At 38.0% G+C, this 26750-nt stretch overlaps 1 protein-coding gene across 3 annotated transcripts in view; it reads left to right on the top strand.

Moving 5' to 3' along the window:
* The window catches only part of LOC124425559 (homeobox protein prospero-like), a 45543-nt gene extending 25432 nt beyond the window's left edge, over positions 1-20111 (top strand). For 2 of the 3 annotated variants that reach the window (XM_046966062.1, XM_046966060.1), the window contains exons 4-5: positions 5080-5239; positions 6164-20111. In XM_046966062.1, coding sequence (XP_046822018.1) covers positions 5080-5239; positions 6164-6343 — 340 coding nt within the window. In that variant the 3' untranslated portion in view covers positions 6344-20111. The remainder of the gene's footprint in view (positions 1-5079; positions 5240-6163) is intronic. The other variant, XM_046966061.1, reaches the window with a different exon arrangement.
* The last annotated feature ends 6639 nt before the right edge of the window (positions 20112-26750 follow it).

Raw genomic sequence — 26750 nt, 5'->3', positions numbered from 1 at the left:
TCGGTTTTCTTTTAAGTCGGTCCAGTTAAAAAAAAAAAAAAAGAGAGAGAGAGAGAGAGAGAAAAAACATGAGTTATGCGATCATATCTAGAATAACCAAATGAATTTGTCACATTTCCATAATAATGCAAATGAGCCAAACGACGAAGTTAATACGAATTGACGAAAAACGACCTTATATATTTCTTCTCCCCTCGCCGCTAGAATCAGACGCGACCAAAGTCGGTAGCAAATACGCTTTTTCATCTTTCTCTCCTCCCCCTTGGTAAAAATTCGTGGGAAAGTTAAGGTAAGAAAGCCGAATGGTCGACAGGGGTTCTCGAGACGTTTAGTTTGGTTCTTAGGGGCCGAGTTGCTTTTTCGCCATTGTTCAAGGTCAACCGCTTTGGCATAACCGTTAAAGGGGACTGTCTTAAGAAAAGTAAGAAAGAGCAAGAGAGAAAGATAGATAGACAGGTAGATAGATAGATAGAAAGAGAGACAGATAGAGAGAAAAGATCCTCGAATGAAAGGAACTCAAAGAAAGGGAAGGAGGATTCGGTAAGGCGAGAAGACGCACTCTTCCATTACACCCTACCATCGTCCTCTCGAAGTCACTTTACGGGATTTTCAAGGCGGTACAAGACCAAACAGAGTCGACGACTGCGTTTGCAAGATCCTCTCAACCCCTTCGTCGTACTTTACCAACGCGATTTCGGCCAACAAAATGCACGACGGCGTTGCTTATTTCGAATCGGTAGACTGTCTACAAAGTGGCAAGAGAATGAAAAAATGAGAAAGAGAGAGAGAGAGAGAGAGAAGGAGGAAGGAAGAGAAAAAAAAACCAGGCGAGTGCTAGAGCCGCTCCCCCTTTTAATTGGTGCTCTCGCCTATACGGTGTGCACGCCCGCGTCACAAAAGCGGCGCGTCGAAACGGCAACTTGTAGCGATGGAGATCGCTGTTGAAGGTACCGCATCGACAGACATTACCATTAAACGCTCGGATTCATCATAACGCTGACGGAAGGTCGTCTAATTAGAAAGAAATCGCGATGCCAAGGAAGATCCCTGTAAAAGATAGAAAAATAAAGAGAGAGAGAGAGAGAGAGAGAGATAGAAATAATCAAATTCTTGATCCGTATTCGTATTTTCTTTTCTTTTTCCGTTTTCTTTATATATTCGACGACAATGAAGAAACGATTGAAAGGATTTGAAATTGTTAATTATGCCGTTTTTTTAATCAATCGCGTTCCTCGTAATTAATGATAATAAGCCAATTTCTAATCTCGAACGATGAATACAAAAGCATGGTCCACGTGGCAGTTCCTTAAATACTCTATACAACCCCTTTGAACCCCGAAGAAATGTTGAGGGTTGAAAAAAACATGACTCCGTTTTCCATCGAGAAAACGCTCATTAAGCTCGTCCTTTGTGTCAATCCCGAAAGAATACAACATCTTGAAGCGTCCAGGAGCTTCTTCTTCTTCTTCGTCATCTCTTTTCCTTTCTTTCGTTCGGGCTCTCTTGTTTCGGTTTGGACGGCAAAGCGTCTCGTAATTAGATGCTAATAATCATCACCCTCGTGAAGACTCCTTCTTTCCTTTCTCTCTCTCTCTCTCTCTCTCTCTCTCTCTGTTTCTCTTGTTTTCTTTCTCTTCCTCTTTCTCATTTTTCTCCATCTATCTCTCTTTCTCTCTTTTTCTCTATCTCTCTCTCTGTTACTCGCTCTCTCGTCGGCGCCCCGTTGCAACGAGGCGCAAGAAAACCCGAGGCTCTGAAGAGCTTATTATTATCCTAATTATACAATACTATAATGAATGACTCCACAGCTCACCCTCTGGTCCACACTCGCGGTCTTTCTCTCTCGCTCAAGTCACCTCGAGCCCTCCTTCTCACTCTTTCCTTTCTCTCTCTCTCTCTCTCTCTCTCTCTCTCTCTTTATCTACCTATCTTTCTCTTCCTCTCTACCTCACGCTCACACTCTTTCTCAGTTCGACGGTTGCTCTTCTTCTCTGCACTTGGTGGTCGAAGAGTGGCAATTCTAGCACTCGGGCTTTTTGTCAAACCGACTACGGAACTAGCGCCGTCTCCCTCACGCTCTTACACCCCATTATGCTACCAGTCTCGTCTCTCGTCCCGTTTTCTCTCTGTCTCCGGGTGTCTGTTTTAATTAGGCACTTCGCGGATATATATATATATATATATATATATATATATATATATATACACATATATATATATATATAGATATATATGTATCTATATATATCTATATCTATATCTATATCTATATCTATATCTATATCTATATATATATATATATATATACATATATATATTCACACATGGACATATACACATATACAGTTCCGAAGCTGAGGCAATGCTATACCACGTGGCACATAACTCTAGATGGATACGATACGTTAACCAACAAAGCCGGCAAGCCGAGACTCTGCCTACTATATTTTCCACCTATACTCGGCGATACGACGAGTTTGAATGCACTTGATGGGTGGTTGAATAAGGATTATAGACGCAGGTGACACGTACATCGCCGAGAGGGTGAAGTCGGGGGTGGCGAGCCATCCGATGACGGGTGCCGTCGTCGTTTCGAGAAGGAGAGCGTCGCCGAGAGAAAAAGCGAGAGACTCGGTTCGTAGAGTCACGCTCCTCTTTCAGTTCTCCTCCTCTCGTGCGCAACCTTCTCTTGGCTGACTGCTGATAAGAGCACGCGAAATTGTCTTAATTGGCGGGAGAGCCAATCTGAAGCGATCGAAAGAAGAGTGCTTCTCGTTTATATTCACCTTTTTTCTTCATCCTGCAAATATCAGAGCATACGATATTTCTGTATCTCAAGTTATATAACCATTACTGGTCTTCTTCGATCGATTCATTCGTGTGTTACATTAGATCGATCTATAAATCTTTATATTCTTTAAAGATTTTGAATTTTTCGAAAGAGGAAAAAAAAATCATGAAAAATAATAAAAAGAAAAACGCTGGCCTCGATAAATTTCTTTTTATTTACTCGTTGTCTTCGATCGTGTCGCGTCGAAAGCAATCTTAAAAATTGCTCCCAATGGCAAAAACGATGAACGAACGAAGAAGACCAAGGATTCGAGTTGGTATCGTATTGTCGAGCGTATTCACGGAAGAGGAGATGGTAGAAGGTGGTAGGAAAGGGGTAGTAGGGGATGAGTTGAATCGAGTCGTGTCGATGGGTCGCATTTTACAAGACTCGACGGATTCTCGGTGAAGCGTGTTTCTTTCCATTCCCTCGAGAGATCCGAATTGCAAGATCAACCCGACTGCTACTCTTACCGCCATCGCGACGATACTTCCCACGAGAATACGACTTCTCTTTTATGAACTTGAGGAAAAGGTGGAGGAAGAGGAGGAAGCTTCGCGAAAGAATGAAAATGCTTCGTGCAAGTTAACGATGCCGAAGCCTAGTACGCTCTCTTAGAACGTCAAGTCATTCGCTCACTTTTCGTTTCCTCGCTCGACTTATTTCCGAGCAATACGGAAAATGTTCGAATGGAGAAATGACAAGATATATATATATATATATATATATATATATATATATATATAAAGCCTGGTTTCCTTTTTCTTACTGCAATTCGATCTCTCTACTGAACGATATAGTTATACGTACGGTAGCCTGTGTATAAGGTCATAAAATGTATTTAATCAATTTCAATTAAACTTGCAACCATATTGGTAATTACATAATTATATTACTAGCTTGTAACGTTTGTTATTTCGTTTGCATAAAAGTTAAAGAACGAAATGAAATTCTCCGTCACGTTCTTTTTCGTAAATGTGCGAAGCAAGTCGGGGCTCTTGCGGGCTCTTTGTCCACGGAAGTAGGCCGGCCCTTAAGAAAACGTCTTTGAAACGATGAAATATTAAAAATATATTCTCGTACGCTCGCGTCGCCGCGGATTTTCTAAAGTGCGCATTACAACCCACGGAAATAATAATGGAGCTCTCGTGCCGCTTAATGAGAAGTACTACGTCGTCGTCGTCGTCGTCGTCATCGTCGCCGCCATCGTCGTCGTCGTAGTCGTCGTCATGGTCGTCTCCTCGTCATCCTGATAGTCGTCAGAAGCAGACAAAATTTCTGATCTTTCGGACAAAGAGGAGAACGAGAATGTACGAGAGAGTGCTTTCGTCGTAAGCTTCAAAGATAAATTTTCCCTTAGCACCTATCGTTTTAATTTCTTTCTTTCACCACCGGGAGAGAGAGTTGCCTGTATGATTACAAAATGAGAAAGAGGGAAATAGAAGGCACCCTTCACATCCGGACGCGGCATCGCAAGCGACAGAACGCCCAGGTCACTATTACTATACTAATTACCCACCAATTAGTGACTTATGTTTGTTTAACCGAGTTAATTAATGAACGTAAACATTAAACTTGCCGAGCGCTTAATTTTTCTCTTCCACATGAAACCCAACGAACTTGGGAGAAAAGAATGGAGAGCTGCATGTGAGTTTTCGAATATATACGTGTGTATGTTGTGCGTATGTATGCGCGAGAAAAAGAAAGAGGGAGAGAGTATCGTGCCTTCTTGGACGATACGCCGTAACGCGTTCTTAATAGTCTCTTTGAACCATGTCGCTTGCCAGTCGACGAGGAGCTACGCGCAACGCTTTGCAACTTTTTCCCCTTCTTCCTCCTCCTCCTCCTCCTCCTCCTCCTCGTTTGTCAGCCCATCTTCCACCCTTACCTCCATAGCTTGCGTCAGACTACTTTTAGTATCGATCCTTAATTAATTATCGACGACATATTAGCATACTCTTTACCACGAAAGTCGAAGTTGAACGTCGGCAAGATGATCGTCGCCGAATAGTTCGTACGAACTCGACATAATTTCGATCCTGTTTCTCTTAAACTCTTCCTTCAACATCGACAATTCCTTGCAAATTCATTCAACATTAATCATTTAATCAACCAAGGTATGTTTAATAATAAGACAGAAACTTCACAAATTCTCACGATCCATTCTTCATCGGTCTCTTTAATTAATTAATAAGTAAGATATATTTGAATTTTAACTCAAATCGATCCTATTTAACTTTTGATTTCAGAGAGTTCTATTACATTCAAATGGAGAAGTATGCGAGACAAGCGGTTTCGGAAGGCGTGAAAAACGCCGAAGACCTCCGAGTAGGAGGCGACTCCGAAATCTATCGGGTGCTGAACCTACACTACAACCGTAACAACCACATTGAGGTATGGGAACCCCAGGTGCGCAACACGAACACGCACACGATACATTTTCTTTTCATTTTGTTTACGCCTTTATTTTCGAATCCACGTCAAGTTAAGGAAAAAGAAAGAGAGAGAGAGAGAGAGAGAGAGAGAGAGAGAGAGAAGAGAAAACAAAAAACGGATCATCGTTCTTTTTATTAAATTTATCATCAATGTTGAATTGTCGTTTGTCGAAAAGTTCAGGAAACATATTCTCTTAATTAGACGAAAAATGATCTCGATTTCGTCGATTATCCGATTCTTTACCATCGGAGCTTATCTTTTCATCTTCGATATGATTTAATTATTATAAATAAGTTCCGTCTCCCTTTTACACATTATATATACCCGATATTATAACTGTAAAACGATTATATACTATTATTTCCACGGGTGCTCTGAACCCAGCTATTTTCCGGTCCTTCGATTTCACGCCCGCCTATTTTACGCGAAATTACTCGCATTCGTTAATAATTGAAAGGCGCTAATTAAAATGCGAACCCTTCACCCGGCAAACAGCAGCATAGGCATTCGTGAAATAGCATTAACTTTTATCCTAGACTTCGTACCGATAAAACAATCGGAATTTCTTTTGCTATTGGACAAAAATGAAGGAAAAAAAAAAAAAAAGAAAAGAAAAAGAAAAGAAAAAAAAATAATAAAAAAAAAAGAAAAAAGAATTATAAGTAACTAAGTAAAAGTTTTTGATTGTTCTTATAAAAATCGATTCTCCAATGGCATAAGTATTTCATTAGAAAGAAAATGATATTCGAACTATTGATTAGAAATCGTACATCGAAGCCCAATTGCATGTTTCCTGAGTTATTTCGAATTCTTTTTTATATTTCATCAAATCTTACGTAAAAATACGATTGAGCCAAAATGAAAAAAAAACTTACTTAGTATTTCAAACGTTTTCAGGTGCCGAGCAACTTCAGGTACGTGGTCGAACAGACGTTAAAAGAATTTTTCAAAGCGATCCAGGGTGGTAAGGACTCTGAGCAAAGCTGGAAGAAATCTATCTATAAGGTGATTTCGAGGCTGGACGACCCTGTACCAGAGTACTTCAAGAGTCCAAACTTCCTGGAGCAGCTTGAATGAATCAGGAGGTCGCGTGGCTCTTGCTCTTCGTGGTGCTCGGGGCCACCGACGCTAGACGGTTCCCAGTAATCAAAAGAACTAAAAGAAAAAGAAGATTGAAAACGGCCGAGATGAAGAGGAAGGATCGCCACCACCAGCAGCGTTGTCGTCATCGCCGTTCGAGGGACACTCGACTCCCTCGCACGTACACGTTCAGGTATCCTAAAATAACATATCGAAAAACGAAGCTGAAATGGCGAGGAGTTAGAACGACGCGTTGTGAGAAAAGAAGGAAGAAGATGAGCGTCGTGAAATCCGTCGAAATCGGGAAATAATATAAAAGCGTACACGGACGAGATCGACCGACGAAGGATCAGGCTGTGACCTAATCGCGATATATCGTAAGATCGTACGAGGGAAATCATTAGGAGAGAATAAACGAAAAAGAACGAATACTTATACAAGAAAAAGTGAAAAAGAGTATTAGTCGATTTACTCGACGAATGACGAGAAACCGCGAGTCAACGATCGAGCACGAACAAAATTTTGAATTTCGATCGTGCTTGAGACTTTCTTTCGTAGGGTCTGTTTGTTAATGTAAAAAAAAGAAAAGGAGATAGAGAGAAACGAAAATGCATTATTATTACCCGCCTAACTTTTAAGTCTCTGATTCTTTCGAAATCGATGCGACGAATAGGAAGTAAGCCTTCGAGGACGGGACTGTATTCACGGGGAATGGTGAGTTGTTCTCGCCATTATTAAAAGAAAAAAATAAAAATAAAAAAAAAAAATAAATAAATAAAAAGATAAATTAAAGAAAAGAAGTCACTGCTATCGAGGATCGATAGATGCGTGGAATACGTGGACGAATATCTCTCGGTGATCTCGAACAACTCGATGGATCATCTTCTGCTTTTCGAGAAATACCGGAAGAGGATCCTTCGACGATTCACCGAGAAACGATCCACGACGAATGGCTCTTCGTTGCCCTTCGTCCTAGATCGTTTCGACGGTGTGAACTAAAAGCAAGAAAAAAGAGAAAAAAGAATAAAAAGAAAACATTAGTAACAAAAAAGAAACTGTGGTCCAAAAATGTCGATCCACGTGGTCCACGCTTTTACGCGATCCTCGGAAAAAATACCTCAAAAATGAAAATCTTTATCTCGATGTAATGTCGATGGACGGAGAAAATTTTTGTTGTTTCGAAATTTTATCGTATCTTCGTCGTCCCCGGGAGTGCATGCCCGTTCGCGACGCATCATCGAAAAGGGCTAAAGGGGTAAAGGGGTGGCTTCTTTTGGGAACTAGCACGTACTACTTTACTTTGACGTACGAGATGAAACGCAACGCTGAGATATTTCTCTTAGAAAAAAAGAAAAAAAAAAAAAAAAAAAAAAGAAAAAATTCAGAGAAGAAATGATCACGCGTGCGTGAGATCGACGACGTTATCCTTTAAGCTCTTCGTTCGCGAAGATCGCGCGAGTTCTAGTTGATCTCAACGATCAACGATGACGATCTCTCGATGTTTCTTCGTCAACGAACAAGACCAATTGAATTTAAGTTGTCAACAATCAATGACAAATAAATCGACGTGAAAATGCTTGGCCGGCATAAGAAGAAGTTCATCTTAAGAAAAGAGAGATCCAATTTCCTAAGAAATTTCGTTCTTCGCTTCTCGCGCTTCTTGCAATCGTTCGAACGATGCACGAGATTTTATCCCGATTATTAATTTATATATATATATATATATATATATATATATATATATATATATATATGTATATATATGGTAAATATAATAATCGGGTTAGGCTAGTCGCGATAACGAGAGTACGAGTATTAAGAGCAAAGAGAGAAAAAGAGAAAGGAAGAGAGGTACAGAAAGATACAGATAGAGAGAAAGAAAGAGAGAAAGAGAGAGAAAGAGAAAGAGAGAAGCGATCTGACGTGGAAGAAATGAGCGTGCGCCGGCGATGTTGTCCTAAATATAGACGAAACTAAAGCTAATTAATTAATTAATTAAATGATTTTAATAACGCCGGTGCGTGCTAAAATTATATCTAAATATAAAAGTAGAGTTATATTGAACACTTATATAAAAGTATATATGTATATATACTTATATATATATGAAGATGAAGATATATATGTATATGTATACTCATACACATACACATGCATATAAAATAATAGATTTTTAATTCGAGAAAAGAATGCTGGCGCGACTGTTAGCATTTAACGAGTGAGGAGAATGCACGACGAAAGGGTCTCAACTTCTCGCGGACCCCTGTCTGTTCGTTGCACAGGCTGCGTTAAAAATACGAACAACGTCGTTTCTGCGTTCTCGTCGCTGCCTTTTTTTTTCGCAAAAGAAAAACCTGTAGATACGGTACAACGTTAATATTAAAAATATTTCGGGTAGTAGCGAGTCCTGATATAATATAAGCACACTCCCAATCCCTCCTCACCACTTATCCCCCTCACCTTTATTACTGTCGCTATTACATGCACCATTATTATTATTATTATTATTATTATTATTATAGTTATTATTATTATTATTATTATTATTATTATTATTATTATTATTATTATTATTATTATTATTGTCTTCATTATCATCATACACAGACAGTACGATTATTATTATTATTAATCTTTATCAGTCTATGTACATGAGGATTTTATTAAGACCACGATTATAATAATAATTATTATATTATTATTATTATTATTATTATTATTATTATTATTATTATTATTATTATTATTATTATTATTAATATTATGATTATCCTCATTATCGCGGTCGATTTAGTTAATTTTAAATTAGGTCCGTTAGTTCGACTCTATGCCAACGGTTCTTAATGTTTTTGTTTCTCGAACTCGATTGCTTATTTCCTCTTTACCTTTAACGCTTCTTCCAAAAAATTGTACATCCCCAATCCTAATATTACGCTGTATCTTTTCACTACACGTTTAGTTATTGCATTATTATTATTATTATTATTATTATTATTATTATTATTATTATGTTATTATTATTATTATTATTATTATTATTATTATTATTATTATTATATTATTACTATTATCATTGAAAATTATACCGGTAGCATGTGACGTGCAGTACACAAATACACTTTTTGCAAGCGGTGAGTCTTAACCTAGTCACAAATCAATATTTTTTAATTAATCGACGATCGATTTATTGATTATTTTATTTATTATTCACGACAATAAAACAAAGAAAAAAAAATTGAATTTAATTTGAATTTTAATTTGTCGATTACCAAAATATTTTTCTTTTGCGTTTATTTCTAATATCCTGAGTTTCTTCGAAAAGAGCCGGCCGATAAAAGAAAAAAATTCCTCGCTTCCGAATGTTCCATATAAGTTATTATCGACTGCCAACCCGGCCTACCTTTATGCGAAGTCGACAAAAATTTGGTTCATAAAGATCGACGAAGATGTCATCGAGGTTCAACCCAAGGATTTGGAGATTATAGATCGCAAATAAAAAGAAGCTTTTTTTGTGTAAAATGAAAAAGAAAATAAATGTTAATGACGAAAGCGGATCTAGAAACGGTCGAATTAAAAAGGGATAAACGAAAATTTCGATTCGTAAATACTCAACTTTGGCCTAAACTAAGTGGCTACTTATTTTCTCGGCGTTGGCCTAAGATTTTGGTCTAACTATTTATGAATGAAGAAACGTGGGCGCTATTCTTGCTTGATTTTCAGAAATGAAATGAAGTTGTTTGAAATCTTCGATCGACAATTGATTTCGATCTTTCATAACAGGGTGGCTCGATATATCTCGTTGGTCGAAAAGAAAAAAGAGAAATAAAACGTCCTTGCTTCGCATATTATTACGACAGTTCCCTTCTCCTTTTTTTCCTATAAAACGGATTCGCAACGCTCTGCCGGCGTAAATAGGAAAAGAAAAAAGAAAAGAAAAAATGATTCATCGTACAATGATTACGTCTATATGCTTCTACGTTGCACTCGTCTTTCTACGATACTCGAACCTCGTTGAAAAATCGTCCTACAGGAAAAAGAAACCGTGACAAATTTTATTCGCGCGTTATCACATTGGCCTTACGAAATATTTAATCGTTGAACGTATTCATTGAATAATTAATTTTTTTCCCAAGTTATTTAATAACGATTTGAGCTGCTTTGCACTTTCACGTCGATAAACGTCCATATGATTATCTTATCGTCGATAAGAACTTGACCATTAAACATTTCGGTATCGATATTTATTCTGCAAAAGCCTTGACGTATTTCAGGACAAAGAACATAAAAATATAACGAACAACACTAGCCCCAATTATAATCTTAAAACATTATTTGCAACAACTTGTCGAATTCCACGATACACATATGCACATACACATATAGACACGATCTATTGACTACTTTCTTATTTTATTCAATTAGTACGTACTTGATGAAACCTTGACAATCATAAAAATTTCTCCTAACTATTGCTTTAATAATATTTTTAAATAACGATACAAATAATTTTACGTGGTTCAGACTCGTCAATAAAAAAAAAAAAGAAAAAAAAAAAAAGATTTAATAATATTTAATATAACCGGATCTCTCTCGTTAATTTTTTTTTTTTTTTTTTGAACTCGAGAGCTAAAAACGCAAATTGATCTAAATTAAATTAAATTAAAACACTAATTAAATTAAAATAATAATCAAAAATATCTTTGTCCTGATGATATAAAAAATGACAGACCTTAATACTGTAAGATCTTCTTGACTCAATCGAAGAGAAAAAATAATAATAATCATTCAATATGAGAAAACGGGCTTGCTCCTTTTCGCGTGATTCTTCGAGGTGGTCGTCCATCGATCGAGAATCGAGAGAAATTATTTATGAAAAGCGAAAATTTTTTTAAAATAATGAAAAGAAAAGAGAGAAAACTCTAAGAGACGGAAACACACAAAGAGAAATGAAGAGAGAGAGAGAGAGAGAGAGAGAGAGAGAGAGAGAGAAAGAGGCACCAAACGAATAACAAGTAAAGAAAGAAAGATAGAAAGAAAAAGCCTTTCGCCGAGACGATATCATTCAAGTCTCCCCTTTCGAAGACTCGTTGAAAGGAGAAAGAGAGAGGTAGAGATAGAGAGAGAGAGAGAGAGAGAGAGAGAGAGAGAGAAACAGAGAGAGAGAAAAAGAGAGAGAGAGAGAGAGGAGAAAGAGAAGGGGACCGTAAACTCTTTGTCATCCGATCGACGCTGTCAATTTTATCGACGAGTTGTCGTCCTTCGATGATCGAGAGTTACGGAAAAAGGACGTAGAAAAGTTCGCGTACTGCGTACGCCACGAGAAAGGGGAAAAAAGCGAAGGAAAATCGTGGAAAAGCAACGATCGGACTCTCTCGACGATTTTACGGATGCGCGACGTCTACTACACCGACACACAGACACATACTCATCTATCTACGAATGGACGATAAAAGGAGACGATAAAGTGAAAAAGATGTGAATAAAGAGATAGAGATCGAACGGCGTGAAGGAACGTTTGTATTTCCTCGGTCGGTGGCGAAAAATTGAGATCCATATGTAAATTCTATTAAGAAGAAAATAAATTGAAATATAGGTCGATCGAGACTCGCCGTTAATTAACATTTTTTGACGCGACTGGGCCGAAGCGTGGAGACCGAGCACACGGGACAAGAAGAAACGCGATAATAAACATTATACTGAGAGAAAGAGAAAACGAGTGATAGAGAGAGAAAGAAAGAGAGAAAGAGAGAAAGAGAGAGAGAGAGAGAGAGAGAGAGAGAAAGAGAGAGAGAGAAAGAGAGAGAGAAAGGAAGAGAGGAAGAAAAATAAGAAGGAAGGAAATGACAAAGAATAATGTGTAAGAGGCGGAAAGAATAATAAGCATACGTACATACATAAATGCGTAAGTTTTAAGAAGGCGTAAGCAGAACTAAGTAATAGTATCTAACGTTAACACTTGCAAGCTATTAATTATTATATTATCGATTAATTAAAGATATAAAAAAAAAAAAAGACAAACCGAGCGGAAGGTCGTATCACGCTAGGATGAAGAATACCTACTTAAGATTAATGAAAGAAAAAAAAAAAAAAGACACACACTAATAAACTAATTATTATTGTACGATTATATTATATTATTATTACGAATATGACTATCGAGTTCGAGATTAAGTCGTGATAAAGAAATAAACTGAGAGAAAGGAAGTGAGATAGAAAGAAAGAAATAGATCACAAGAGAACGAACGAACGAACGAACGAACGAACGAATGAACGAATGAACGAACGAATGAGCGAATGTATTAGAGAGGGGAGAAAGATCGAATGTAAGCGAGAGTGAAAGAAAAAGAAACGAGAGAAAGAACGAGGGAGAAAAAAAAGTCGAGTGTTCGTATGAGTGCGAACGAAAGTGAAGAAGCGAATGAGAGAGTGAAAGAATGATAGAGCGAGAGACAGCGCGCGCGAAAATTCTTTGTAAGTTCATTGAGAATAATAATTCCTCAAACTATTAGGATCATAATTAGGGTTAACTTAATCGGTGAATGCGCGATAGCGGAAGCGACGAGGCTATATACAGATATGAAAGGGGGGAGGAAGCGACAGAGAGATGAAACTTTTTCTCCGTAGAATTGCAACGACTCGTTAATCGCGTCTTTCGGTTTTTTTTTTCGCGTGTGCGCGCGTGATACACACATTGAGAATTAAAATAAAAATAAAATTAACCAATAATAATAATAATAATAATAGGAAGATGAAGAACATGCGAATCGAGGAGGGAAAACGCGTGAATGGGACAAGGGTGTCTGCGAGAGCAAAAAAGGATAGTCGAAGAATTAAGAGAGAGAGAGAGAGAGAGAGAGAGAGAGAGAGAGAGAGAGAGAGAGAGAGGGAGAGAGAGATGGAGAGAGAGAAAAGGAGAATATATATAATATATATCGCGTGCGTACGCCAAATAAAAAAAGAAAAAAAAAAGAAAAAAAGGAGAAAAGAAATAAAAACTAATTGTTAGCACCGAGTGAGCAAAACTTTTCTGTGTGATAATCTCGTAGTACACGTAGCGCGTTAAGTCTACTATACGTTTTCAGTAGGAAAACTAAAGGTGTGAAATGGAATTTTTTTTCTTCGGTAAAATCGGGATTGTAAGACGAGCGTGAAGCTTTCGAGTATTCGTTTACCTTCTTTTCTTTTTTCTCTTTTTCTTTTTTTTTTTTTTTTCTTTTTTTTGATCATTTTATATTCCGAGAGGCCATGATAAAGGGGAGAATAATTTTTATCGAGATTTTACTCGAAGCATCTCTTCGACGCTTCGACGTAACGACATATCATAATTAATATTATTATCGCAATTGATTGTTATCGAATATTTCGTTGCAGATAGAAAGAGGAATTCGTCGATTACTCCGATTCCTCTGTATTATCTTCTAATTAATTAATAATATTAGGTACCTTCGATTCGTATTATTCATCCTCGACTTTGGTTCCTAAGGATAAAAGGACGACGATTTTCCATATAGAAATTCTCACATAAATGATATTTTACAGAATGACGAGTCGCAGTCGATACTCCTGCCTCGTCGACACACTTTCTTTTCGCGTCGATGCCCAACGGTTATACGTTATATGTATTTGATAAGAGAATGAACGAGTAGAAGAAGAACGAATAATTATTTCTTAGACCGACGATACGTTCGATCAATCCTTCAAATGCTTTGATTTGCAGGCCACCCGACGAGAGGCTGTCGATACTCCAGCTCTCGATTATTACCTGCGATCATAGTATATACATTATATATATATATATATGTATATTTCCATATATACATAATGTTAACGAATAATTTACGTGCCTTGGAACCATAGTCGATGCATAATGAACGGATCACGTTTTTCCTCTTAACTCGATATCGGAAGCCTCTCAGGATAGCGACATACTTTGGAAGATTCACGCGAGTAAGCTGAATTGCAGGATTGGACGAGTGGGTGAGAGGGAGGGTGGGATAGGTCGAAGGTTATTTAGGAAGAAAAAGGTGTGCGCAAAAGAGAGAGAGAGAGAGAGAGAGAGAGAGAGAAAGAGAGAGAGAAAGAGAGAGAGAAAGAGAGAAAGAGAGAGAGAGGAAAAGTGAAAGAATGCGTGTGTGCCGAGGATGAGAGAAATGTAGAAGCATAGAAGGGAGCCAAGTGTCCTTGATGCGACCGTCGTTGAAGCCACGAAATCTCGCGATCTCAACAGGTGATTTTTTTTATTCGAACGAATGATACATTTAAAGAAATGGATATTATATGTATAAAACAAAAAAAAAAAAAAGAATGGAAAGAGAAAAGTTGAGAGAGTACGAGGGAAAAAGTCACGACTGATAAGAAATCCGTGTTAATTGTGATTTCGGAACTGAGTTCGGAGCCACGGGCGAGACACGTTCGGCGCAAACCGATCCTATAGAATGAGAAAGAAAGATAGAGAGAGACAGAGAGAGTGAGAGAGAGAGAGAGAGAGAGAGAAAGAAAGAAAGAAAAAGAAAGAGAGAGTGAAAGAGAGAGAGAGAGAGAGAGAGAGAGAGAGCAAATGGATTAGAGAGAAAGAGAAAATGTGAATGTACGTCTACGTATGCTCGCGTGGTCGAGGAAAAACGAGAGGAAGATGTGAAATTGTGGATGAAAGTGAGTTTAAGTGTTGAGAGGTGAAATTAAGGGAGAAAAAAGAGAAATCGTAAAAATTATACAGAGAGAGAGAGAGAGAGCCGGCCTCCTTGACTACCGGGAGGCCCGCGATATATGTATTGTAGAGATCGTCTAGGAAAAAAATGATAAACTAGGATGAAACTTGAAAACTAGGAGAAAATTATTAGGCCAGTTGTGTAAGTATAATAAGATTATCGCGGAGTTCTTACTCCACCCCATCCTTTTCGTGCACGATACTTTTTCGGCAATTCTTTCGGACTTGAGAGAAATTGTATGAATGAGAGAATGATGAATCGTATATGAACGAAATGAAGAACGAACGAAGAAGAGAGAAAGAGAAAGAGAGAAAGAGAGAGAGAGAGAGAGAGAGAGAGAGAGAGTAAGAGAGAGAGAGAGAGAGAGAAAGAGAGAGTAAGAGAGAGAGAGAGAGAGAGAGAGAGAGAAAGATTGGAGAAAATAAATTTTAACTAGAGAAGGAGACACAAAATCGAAGGATCCATCATGGTCCGTTATCCGACTCAGTGGCGCTATCAGGGATAGAAAGAAAGATGCGAATGAGTTAGAATGATAGAGTAAGAAAGAGATAGAAAGAGGAAGAGTCGATTGCACAGAAGCAAGGAAACATATGTGCATATATACGGAATGGCAGATACATAAAGTGTCAGTATATCCATCCATCTATCCAACCCTTCAATCACCTCGAGTAAAATGGCAGGAACGAAAATCATAAAGCACGTATCAGAGCAAGAATGTAGAAAATGTTATCGAAGAGATAAGCCTGGCAAATTCCGTTTGGAAATGGAATTTCTGTCGGGGCTGTTTCAGTCTTCCTTCACCATCATGCTCTAACGTGTTTTTTCTCAATTTTCTTTTTGTTTTATTCTCCTTCCTCAACTAAAGTTCGATAGAAAATAATATAATATTTTAACAAACTGTTCTAGATACGTTCCCATTCGAGCTTTTTCCCGTTAACCCTCCTAAAAAAAAAAAGAAAAAAAAGAAAAAAAAGAGAAAAAAAAAAAGAAAAAAACAATTCAGAACGTTTACTTTTCCAATTTATTCCTTCCGTAATTTCTAATACAATTCTATATTCTATGTTAATAAATAAGATGAAAAAGATAGAATATTATTTATCTATAGAAGGAACGAAAGAGAGAGAGAGAAAGAGAGAGAGAGAGAGAGAGAGAGAGAGAGAGAGAGAGAGAGAATAGGAAGCGAATGCACGCGTGTACCGAGAAGAGCACACACGAGACGAAAAATGTGAATAATGTTAAATGTCGATATTCCTGGAGAGTGTTACTCGCACATAACGTCTCAGCCAGTAGTCGTGTTAGGTTATATACGTATTATCGTTGTAGGGAATTGTAGGTGTATTTAACGAAAGAAGAAAGAACAGAAAAAAGAGAAAGAGAGAGAGAGAGAGAGAGAGAGAGAGAGAGAGAGCGAGAAAGTGAAAGAGATAGAGAGAGAGAGAGATAGAGAGAGAAAGAAATAAGGGACAAAAATTATTAAGACACTTATTTAGTGAAGAAATGAAGGAAGCGAGGATGAGCATTAGGCAAGTCAGAAGAGAGAAAATAAGTAAAAACCCTACGTCGATGTGTGAGGATGTGAGCTAGATCGCCGCGTTGAGTCCAATGAAGTCCTCAGTGATATGCAATGGAGACCCTTCGGAATAAAGGAAGAAAGAGCATCCGACCGACAGTCTCGTCGACCATATTCGTCTCTTAGAGAAAATCGAACGACGTCATCGATAAATGACGCGAATAATTAACGATCGATGTGTATATATATTTATACCTATCGGAGCAGTTAGTATATATGAATATATGTATAAGCTCGTATATGTATATTTATATATATACCAATATTATATTCTATAATATACTATATATCAGATGCAGGACATGCACTCGAAGCCCAATCGTTCCTGTTACATTGGCAAACGTAACGATAAACGCTGATTTTTTCCGCTAAACTTCAGAAATCTTTCATTAATGAGAAGCGTTTACAAAACCTATCGATGGACGAATTTGACGACTTGCTCGGTCGGCTGGAACGTCTTGTGGGAATTGTTTTTCTGCGCTCCGGTTGGTCGACTTTAGGCCCAAATCTGGAGCACCATTGTGACACTAGCGAGTACATTTTAAAATCCGAAGCTCTGTCTCTTAATATCCATAAAAATCGTCTATCAGAACGATTAAAACAGTACATCTTACTATATCCTGATACATTTTATCATCAATTTTCTTTTCCTTCATGATCTACGTGAAAGGAATCGATTAAAACAATTGATATTTAAAAATACACAAGTTTCTACAATGTTGATTGATTTTCCTGTATATTTAAAAAATATACTGCTATAGTCACAATAACGACTAAAAATAATCTTTATGAGATTTGAAATATTGGCCAATTAAAAATTGTACTTAGTAAATCATTTTCCTTTTACGTGGTATCATGAAACGATTTAAAGCCGGATTCAGTTTTCCAAAAAGATACAGTGACCGATTGACGACATTCTTGTTTTCACACAATTGTCGTCTAAACAAATCCAAATAACGAGACAGAGTCCCGGATATGAAACCTAACTATTTTCATGAATGCATTACGATATTTAACGAGTAAGTATACTTACACATTTATAATACATATATAAAAAATATATGTATATAATATACTTGTGTATGTATACGCAATATGTATGTATGTATGTATGGATACCACTTTCGACACGACGATTAAGTTGATACGATTTTTCCGGCGTTTTACCCTTTTGTTGGACTTTCGACGAGGTAGAAAAGTTTTACGATTTGTCGATATCTTTGGTTTGCGCGCAAGACGATATACAGTGACGTGAAGGGGATACGAGCCTCGCTCGTATCAAGGAATGAAAGAAATAAAGAAAGAAAGAGAAAGAGAGAGAGAGAAAGAGAGAGAGAGAGAGAGAGAGAGAGAGAGAGAGAGAGAAAGAGAGAGAGAGAGAGAGAGAGAGAAAAAATTAAATTTTTTGGCAGACAACAAAAAGGCAGCTCTTAGAAAACGAGTTCGTATACCGAACCACACAACAAAAGGAAAGTGCTCAGCAAAAGTAATCGGCGAGCGAACGTCATCAGCCGCGAAGCAGCACACCCACACACACGCGTACATACCTACACTCGACCGAAATACACGCGCACGCACGCACGCACGCAAGCAAGAGTACACGGAGAGTACACACGTACACGTACACGTACACGTACACGAACACGTAGAGACACGCAGTTCTTTCGGCCAGAACCTAAAAGACACATCAAGGAAAAAAGTACAAGTTTATCACGTTGCGCCTTAACGTTAAAATTAAAAGTTGATCAAAAGAGAGGAAAAAAAGTGAAAGCGTATTCTTAACCAAAATCGGCCTTAGTATATACTTTTCCAGGACATGTGAGAGACGCGAGACGGGCGATTTTCCATTTCTTCTTCTCCTATACCATTCTCCTTTCTATCTTATCAACCTTTATGCCAATCTACATTTTCTCCCCCTACGTCTAGATAATATAAAGGAATATATTATATAAATATTATATCTCCACCGGCGGCGGGAAGTTTCGAAACCTCGCAGCTAACTCAGCAAACCACAGAACCATCGAAAAAAAAAAAAAAAAAATAGATTTTCCGTTCCCGCCGCGTCAGGTTGGAATTGAAATTTTTGGGATTCGCGTTCACGTTGAAAACAAAAAGAAATCGCCGTGGACGCGTAACCTTCGTTGTCCTTTTCGAACCTTTTCCTATTTCCCGAATCCTTTGCTCTAATAAATATACACTCTTTCCTGCTTTCCCCTAAAAAACCGAAAATCGCCCGTCGAGCTTTTCACGTTCCGACATACCCTCACGAATCCCCCTCCTACTAACCCCTGCATAATATCCTTTCCAGAACAATAAAGAAAAACGATGGAAAACACACGATTCACCACCCATTCGTAGGAGAGAGACGAGAGACAATCGTCTCTCTCTCGCGTGAAAAAAAAAAAAAAAGAAAAACACTTCCTGCATGTAACTAAGTAAGCGACAACGCGAGTGGACGGGTCACCCGGAAAATAAAAAAAAAAAAAAATAAAAAAAGTTACAAAAAAAAAAGATATTAATTAAAGGGATAGGACGTTCGTTACCAAAAAGTAAAGGTATCGGAAAGAAATGAATAGAGTTGATCATCGAGATTAAAATCATAATTGAAGAAAAAGGAGAGAAAGAGAGAGAGAGAGAGAGAGAGAGAGAGAGAGAGAGAGAGAGAGAGGGAGAGAGAGAGTGAGAGAGAGAGAGAGAGAGAGATAGAAAGAAAACATTGGAATGGAAAGGATAATGCGAAAGGGCGGAAAAGGACGACTGTCGACTCGCCGTTCCCCGCGGCCGGGACAAGGAAAAAATTCGCCGAAAATCCGGGAAAATCGAATAGAGCAAACAGCCTGCACGAAAAGACATGCACATTCTATATACTTATACGTGTTATATGTATATGTATATAAAAACCGAGGAGGAATCGACCACGTATTATCTCGTCGCGCAGATCCGCGGAATTTTTTTAACATCAGTCGTATTGCGATCGCATCTTTAAAGTAATAAAAGATAGAAAAGAAAAAAAGGTAAAGGAAAGGATAAAAAAAAGTGGAGATATGTATGATTGTCGTTATTCGCGTACGTTGCACGTCTTGGGACGCTCCGTTTATACGTGGCCGAATAATAACTTAAGAGTTAAAAAATAATAAACTCTGGATTGCTTGTATAAAAAGAAAAAAAAAACAAAAAAAAAAAAAAAAAAAAAAAGAAACAAAAAAAAGAAAAAGAAAGAAAGAAATTAATAGAAATTTAAAAGGAAAATTTTAAAGACTCAAAGAAGATGCAGGAGCAAAATTTTAATTATAATTTCAACAGATAAGACTATTTCTGATTGATGCAAATTATAAAAGTAAAAAATTGGAATTAAAAAGTATAAATTTTGAATTTTTCGAGGAAAGAAATAAAAAAGAGAAACTGAAGCGTGTTCGTAGGATCAAAAAGTTTTTGTCTAAAGTTATAAATTAGATAATTATTAAAGCAAAAAAAAAAAAAAAAAGAAAAAAAAAGAAAAGGAAAAAAAAGGAAAAAAGGATAAAAGAAGAAGAAAAAAAATTCCAATTTAATTCTATCTTTCATTATTGGTATAACACTCGTCAAAGTTCGGCTACGGTGCATAGAGCTATGTCCCATCGTCGGTGACGTCCGCGCGATCGGGCCAGCTCGTCTAACTCACATAGATATTAATCTAAGTAAATTAGATCGCGATCGTTCAGAGCAGAAATCGAGAGCAGCGTGATGTGACCATCGACGGACGACCGGATGGTGTTTCGGCAGCAATCTTCAATTCGTCATCATCGTTCTTTTCGTTCTTAAACAGACCATAGATGCATTATATTCACTAGAGATACGCACAGGAATTCGTTAGATATATTCATACCGGATAGAATCGAACGCCAAACGGTGCGCGATTTCGTTCGTTTGAAATAACGCACACGAGAACCCGCCCTTAACCTTCCGAAGAACTCACGATGATCCAACCGACCCGGTCCAATCCGACAGTTGATAAAACCGATGTTAACCGCTATAACTGGACATACGAGGCAATAACGCTATACGACGCAGGGACAACACACAATAAACAATCACGTTTATATCTATAATCAATACTTAGAAATAATTATTTCTTGCTAACACCGTGGCACATCGCTCGTATCCTCTTGAGATCGAAGATACGAGAAGAACAAGAAAAATGAATTGTTACTCTCGGATTTCAATATGATCTCATTTTAAAAGAGGAAGCAACGTTTGGCTTTTATCGGTGATGTATAAAAATGTTTTCACTTGGATGACATAACCGAAACGAAATCGTACGATCGTCGTCACTTTCGTCGTGTTCTCTCATCCACGACGAAAAATTCAATCATTATAATAAGAAACGCCAATGATACTATTCCGATGATAATTATCGGCACGATCGTACGTACATCGCAGAATTAAGAAAAATTGATCGATACCCAAAAAATTGTATCGTTCCTTTTTCTCTGCTTACTTTGTCATTCCTCAAATGGTATGATTTTTGTTCGTTTCGGTAATTCAATTCACCGAAAAGACCGACGTTCGCGAGACGATGCGATGAGCGATACTCCTCCGATGATCGATCCGTGAAGAAGCCGAACGTATGCAAATACGAAAGGAAATAAGGAACAAAGAAAGAAGAGAGAAAAGGAGAAACTCAGATAAGGATAATAACGATGAAAAGGAGGCCACTAGCGACGAACGATAGTCGCTGGCCCATGAGCGTGGGTAGAGCCGATCGACGTAACGTAAAACCCAAAAAAAAACGTAACTCTAAACGAATAATCGATGGAAACCGAGCACGCCGCTATATATATATATATCTAATATATAAAAACAGAACAGCGAAAGGATATCAAAAAGGCTTACATTATCGGGATGAATAAAGCAAAAAACAAAAAATAAAAAACAAAAAAAAATGCACAGAAAAAAAAGAAAAAGAAACGAAAAGAAAAGAAGAACAGAATAAAACGTAACCTATGTACTTAACAAAACAAAAATCGCAGAAAAAAAATGGAAAAGTGTTAAGAAAACAATTAATTAATAGAAAATCGGAAACCTTGCCACTTGCAATTCGTTTTTAAGACGCGACGCGTTCAAAGCAATTCGCACGACGTACATACTATATGTATATACGAACAATCTTTGTAGGAAAAATGAAAAGGAGAGATAGAGAGAGTGAGAGAGAGAGAAAGAGAGAAAGAGAGAAAGAGAGAGAGAGAGAGAGAGAGAGAGACGGAAAGCTTGCGCGAGAGAAAGAAAATCGGAGAGAAAGGGAAAAAAAGAAGAAGGAGAATGAAGCGAGAGAGAGAGAGAGAGAGAGAGAGAGAGAGAGAGAAAGTGAGAGAGAGAGAAAGAGAAAGAGTGAAAGAGAGAGAGAAAGAGAGAGAGAGAGAGAGAGTGAGCTGGGAGTAAGAGAGAATGCGTAACTCGTAATAAAAGAGATTTAACAAAAAGAGAGAATGAGCGAGAGAATCGGTGAAGCTGATCCGCTAATCGACATTCTGATTTTTCGCAGATTTTCGCGCGGGACAAGAGGTGTGTCCCCTCCGAGAACCTCATGACACCCGGTCCCCACTCCTGTAACTACTATCGCCATTACTTACCCCCACTCCTCCTTCTCCTCAACACCCATAATCCTTTCCACGTGGAAAAAGGTTTTGCTTCCAAGATCCGTAAAAAAAAAAAAAAAATCGCGTTATTGAAACCTAATGAAACTATAAACTACCTAAACAATAATTATTAAACGATAAAGAAGGGTTAAGAGTATTTGATTAATTGAATTATACCTAACGATTAATTAAAAGTAACTAATGACTAATGATACTTAACGATAATATGATTAATGATATATAGTATAAACGGTACGAAACAACCCGGTACATGGCGGCTAACAAACCACCCACCGTGACCGGACGGTTCTTCCTGATCGATTCTCCGACGACGATATTATAAGAGAAGAAATGATAAGAGAGAAAAAGAGAGTAAGAGAGACAGAGACAGAGACAGAGAGAGAGAGAGAGAGAGAGAGAGAGAAAGAGAGGGAAAGAGAGGAAGAGAAAGAAAGAATAAATAAATAAAATAAAAAAAAGAGACGTCGAGGATCAGACCGCGACGTCGCGATCGTCCTGAAAACAGAGTTCCTTCGTTTCTCCTGCGAGCGAGAACGAAGTGTCCAATAGGAGACGCTTTTTTCCAGGATAAGAATCGATAGAAGAACTGTCGCGCGTCCGAGTGGTCGTTTCTTACCCATCATTTATACGCTAGCTTGTAACTTGAAACTTAAGTGTAATAATGATGAAAATGATACATAGGGAAAAAAGGAACACGTATGTACGTACACGAGTATACACAACGTGAGAGCGCGAAAGGATACGCGAGATGTGAAAAAAAAAGAGAGAGAAAGAGAATAACACTTATTACACACACAAAAAAGTACACGGAGAATATACATACAACACAAGCATTAATGATACCTAATAATATAATTATATTATTGATATAAACTTACGATTATGAGCTATCCTAGTGGTATTATAACGACGACATAGTTGATTGATCTGTTTAATATTGAATGTCTGTAGATCACGGAGCGTTTGGAACTCTATGCTACACCCTTTCGATCATCGATCGAATGAATCCCACCCCTATACAATTTCCTCCTCCATTCTCCTCCAAGCCACGGAATTTCGATCCCACCTACCCCAAAAACAGCGCCCCAAATTATTCACGAGACATCATTTCTAAACGATCGTCGAACATCGATTGGTACGCTACCGCGATTGGTCAAATTAACCCTCGTGATAAAAAGAAAAGAAAAAAAAGAAACGTGAAAAAAAGAAAAAAAAACCCGCGAAATTCATTAATAATATGATCGACGAAAACAAGAATAAGCACTGAGAAACAAAACCCTTCGTTTTTTTTCTTCTTTTTTTTTCTTTTTTTTTTTTTTTTTTTTTTTTTAAGGAAAAGAAAAAGAAACGAGCAAAGCTGAAGCTACCTCGAAAGTATCGCGCGAAGGATTGTTCTTCTTTTTGTTTTCGTGGTTTTTGAATAACCTGTCATGCGTATGCACGAGCAGTAAATTCGTACTACGAGCATGTTTTTACGAGACACAATCTTCCCCTCGAACTGCATTTTTCGTTCGAAATTTTCTCCGTACTCGCGCGAGCTACTCGCGACAATTAAAACGTTCGCAGACAACCGGTTTTACGTTGATATGAATACTTATAGCTATCAGAAAGCTCAACGTAGCTTTCTTTCGTTACTCATCTTCCGAGACAAGCTTGTACGAATATCTGCCGAGCATATGTCAAACCTCGTTAATTAATTTAAATAAATATTTGGACTTAACGTTAATACGATCACGATACTATCGTCAGATATAAAAATCAATCAATGAACCTTCGAAAGGATCATTAATTAATTAACGATTCAAAAAGAAAAATTAAAAAAAGACAAAAACACGATTGATAACGCGACAACCTTCGCGCGTGAATGATCGATAATAATACTTAGAGGAAGCAAAAGCACGATCGAGATTAAAAGGTAAAGATAATAAAAAGTATGGAAAAAAGAAAAAAGAGAAGCGAGGCCTAGAAAAAGAAAATTCTGTGTGAAGAAATTCCTCCAAACCCCTCTGCCTCTGTTTTTTAGGCATACGTGTCGCGTGACGTCCATCGATAAGAATTAATCAAGAAGAAGAAAGAAAAAAGAAAAAATAGAAGGACAAAAAGATCAATCGAGCCGATCTATTGTTTATCATAATAGCGTATATCCGATTATTTTAAGAGAAATAAATAATCCCGTTTGATACGGGATCAAACATTATTCTTCTCGATCGACGTCTCCGCCTGTAAATTCGCCTCTCTAATTGTTGAGTTTAAGTTTTATATATCAAGAACTTCATCGCGCAGATCGAGGATTCGATCGTTCGATATCCTAGATCTCGCATGTTGTATCTTTGTACATTTTGCAAAACGTTCGTGATCTCAATGAGAGAGAATCGGACGACACTCTGTTTTTCCGTATTAACGATACGTTTTATCGCTAGTCAATCTTTTTAATGGAATCGCGTTCAGTGCCACTCCTTCCTCCCTATTCGAGTGGCCGGAACACGGTGATTCTCGAGATCTGTACGAAAAGAGTAAAATTGTTTTTGTTTTATCGGTTACATACTTTGACTTTACTGCTGTTGACTCGTTATCCAAGTTATGGAGACGAGAAGAAAAACGAGGCTGGTCCATCGTAAGTTAAAAAAAGAAAACGATTGTTTACCGTTCTGTTTTTCCTTATTTTCTATTTTTCCATTTAATTTCGTGAGGTGGAAGCGGCACTGTCACGGCTCTGATTACTATTCGGTGATGTCCGCGTTAAAACAAAATGGTTCATCGCCGGATGGCTATTGTACAGACTTCGCCGTTATCAGAGGGTAACACGGACAGTAGGGGAAAGCAGTATTAATGAATTAATTAGGGACGACCTTTAAGAGCCACGCATATTTAGTGGAACGCTCGTACGAACGTGATCAACTCATCGGAGACTCTATGTTATAATTTTTATTGTAGAAAAACAATAATCGGCGATTTAAAAAAAGGAAAAAGATATTGCTAATTACACAACAATAAAATTCAATTCGATATTTGTTAATATTTAATGTTGAACATTGAAATGATCGAGGAGTCGATGGAACGATCGTACGAGCTTCGCTTCCTTCCACAACCATAAGCAATGTTTCCCTCTCCGACGAAATTCTTCAAATATCAAGAAGAAGAAATAAAACATGATACATTGAAACACGCATTCTACACATGCACACACACGCACTTTTACACGCAGGTTCTTCGCGTTTTTGTCCTGGATTTAATGTACGTACAAGAATGGCCAATCTTTATGATCTATTACGAAAGATCGCGACAACCGCAAACCATCACAATTTAACGTGTAAATGATGCAGACAACGAGATGCCGCGCAGTGTACTCGTACAGCCTTCCCATCATTTCAACCGGATTTATGTTTTCTCAAACAAACGAAACGTCGACGAAACTTCTGTTCTGGCCGTGTCATTACGATGATGTTATACAAATAATCGTACAGTATCGTGATCGTCGTTGATACTCCGGCGAATTACAAATAGTACAAAATAAAAAAAAAAAAAGACTGGTTCGCTTTTGGTCCGTACAACATGCGATCTTGGCCTTTATTATTATCATCATCGTTAGTCAAAGTCATAACCGGATTTCGTTGAACATCACTCGACAATCTCTCGATTTTTCCATATTAAACAGAGACCAAAGATCTAACAGATCAAATATTCCGATTTAACCGGTTTTAATTTAACCAAATTCCAGAACAACCATGTCCGATCGAATTCGTTGGATCCTGACCGTCTAGTACGTACGTTAATATCCAAAAGCCATCCTAAACCCTGAACCTGATCCTAGCAAAATGATAGTTCAGTTCGACCTGGGCAAAGTCAGGCGAGCGTCGGGCCGGCTCTCAATTTTGAAATAGCCATTTCGACTAAAAGCGAAAAAATGACAGACCCCCAAAACCCGATGCAATAGAGGAAGGCAACCGGATCAAAATAACCGCCACACGAATCAACAGTTTCTCGCGCGGGGCCCGGCCGCGGCTGCCATTAGATAACTCCGCTTAAGAAAAGGAAGAAAAAGGATTATCCTTGACCACCCTTTGTCCTTTCATATCCTAAATCCTTCAATCCTGATATTTCCTCCTCCCAAAACCTCGATCCTTTTCCTCTTACCTATCCACATCCAGGCTGTTTAAAAGCCAGGGACCTCAGAGGATATCTAAATAACTTTATTAGTTGCGGTAGCCTGTTAGCGCCGGGGGTGCATAAGTCCCTCGTGGGCCCGCAAAAAAAGAACGTCGCCAGGTTAGCCGCGGCCACGCAATCTGCGTGGATTCGGGTCCCGCGCCCACTCTCACTCACAGCACACACTGGGCCGACTCGTCCGATAGAATGTGCCTTCAGTGTTGATTTTATACGAAAAAAATACTAAAATTATACAAAGGGGCCCGACATAGACCGAACGCCCACCCAAAGCCTGACTGGTGCTCGCCCGCTGCCCATTTTTTTCATCCTCGACCGGTAACACG

This window comes from Vespa crabro, chromosome 7 (genome assembly GCF_910589235.1).
Source record: "Vespa crabro chromosome 7, iyVesCrab1.2, whole genome shotgun sequence".
Taxonomy (NCBI): Eukaryota; Metazoa; Arthropoda; class Insecta; order Hymenoptera; family Vespidae; genus Vespa; species Vespa crabro.
Note: the sequence above shows the minus strand (reverse complement) of the source record. Positions and strands in the feature narration are given on the sequence as shown.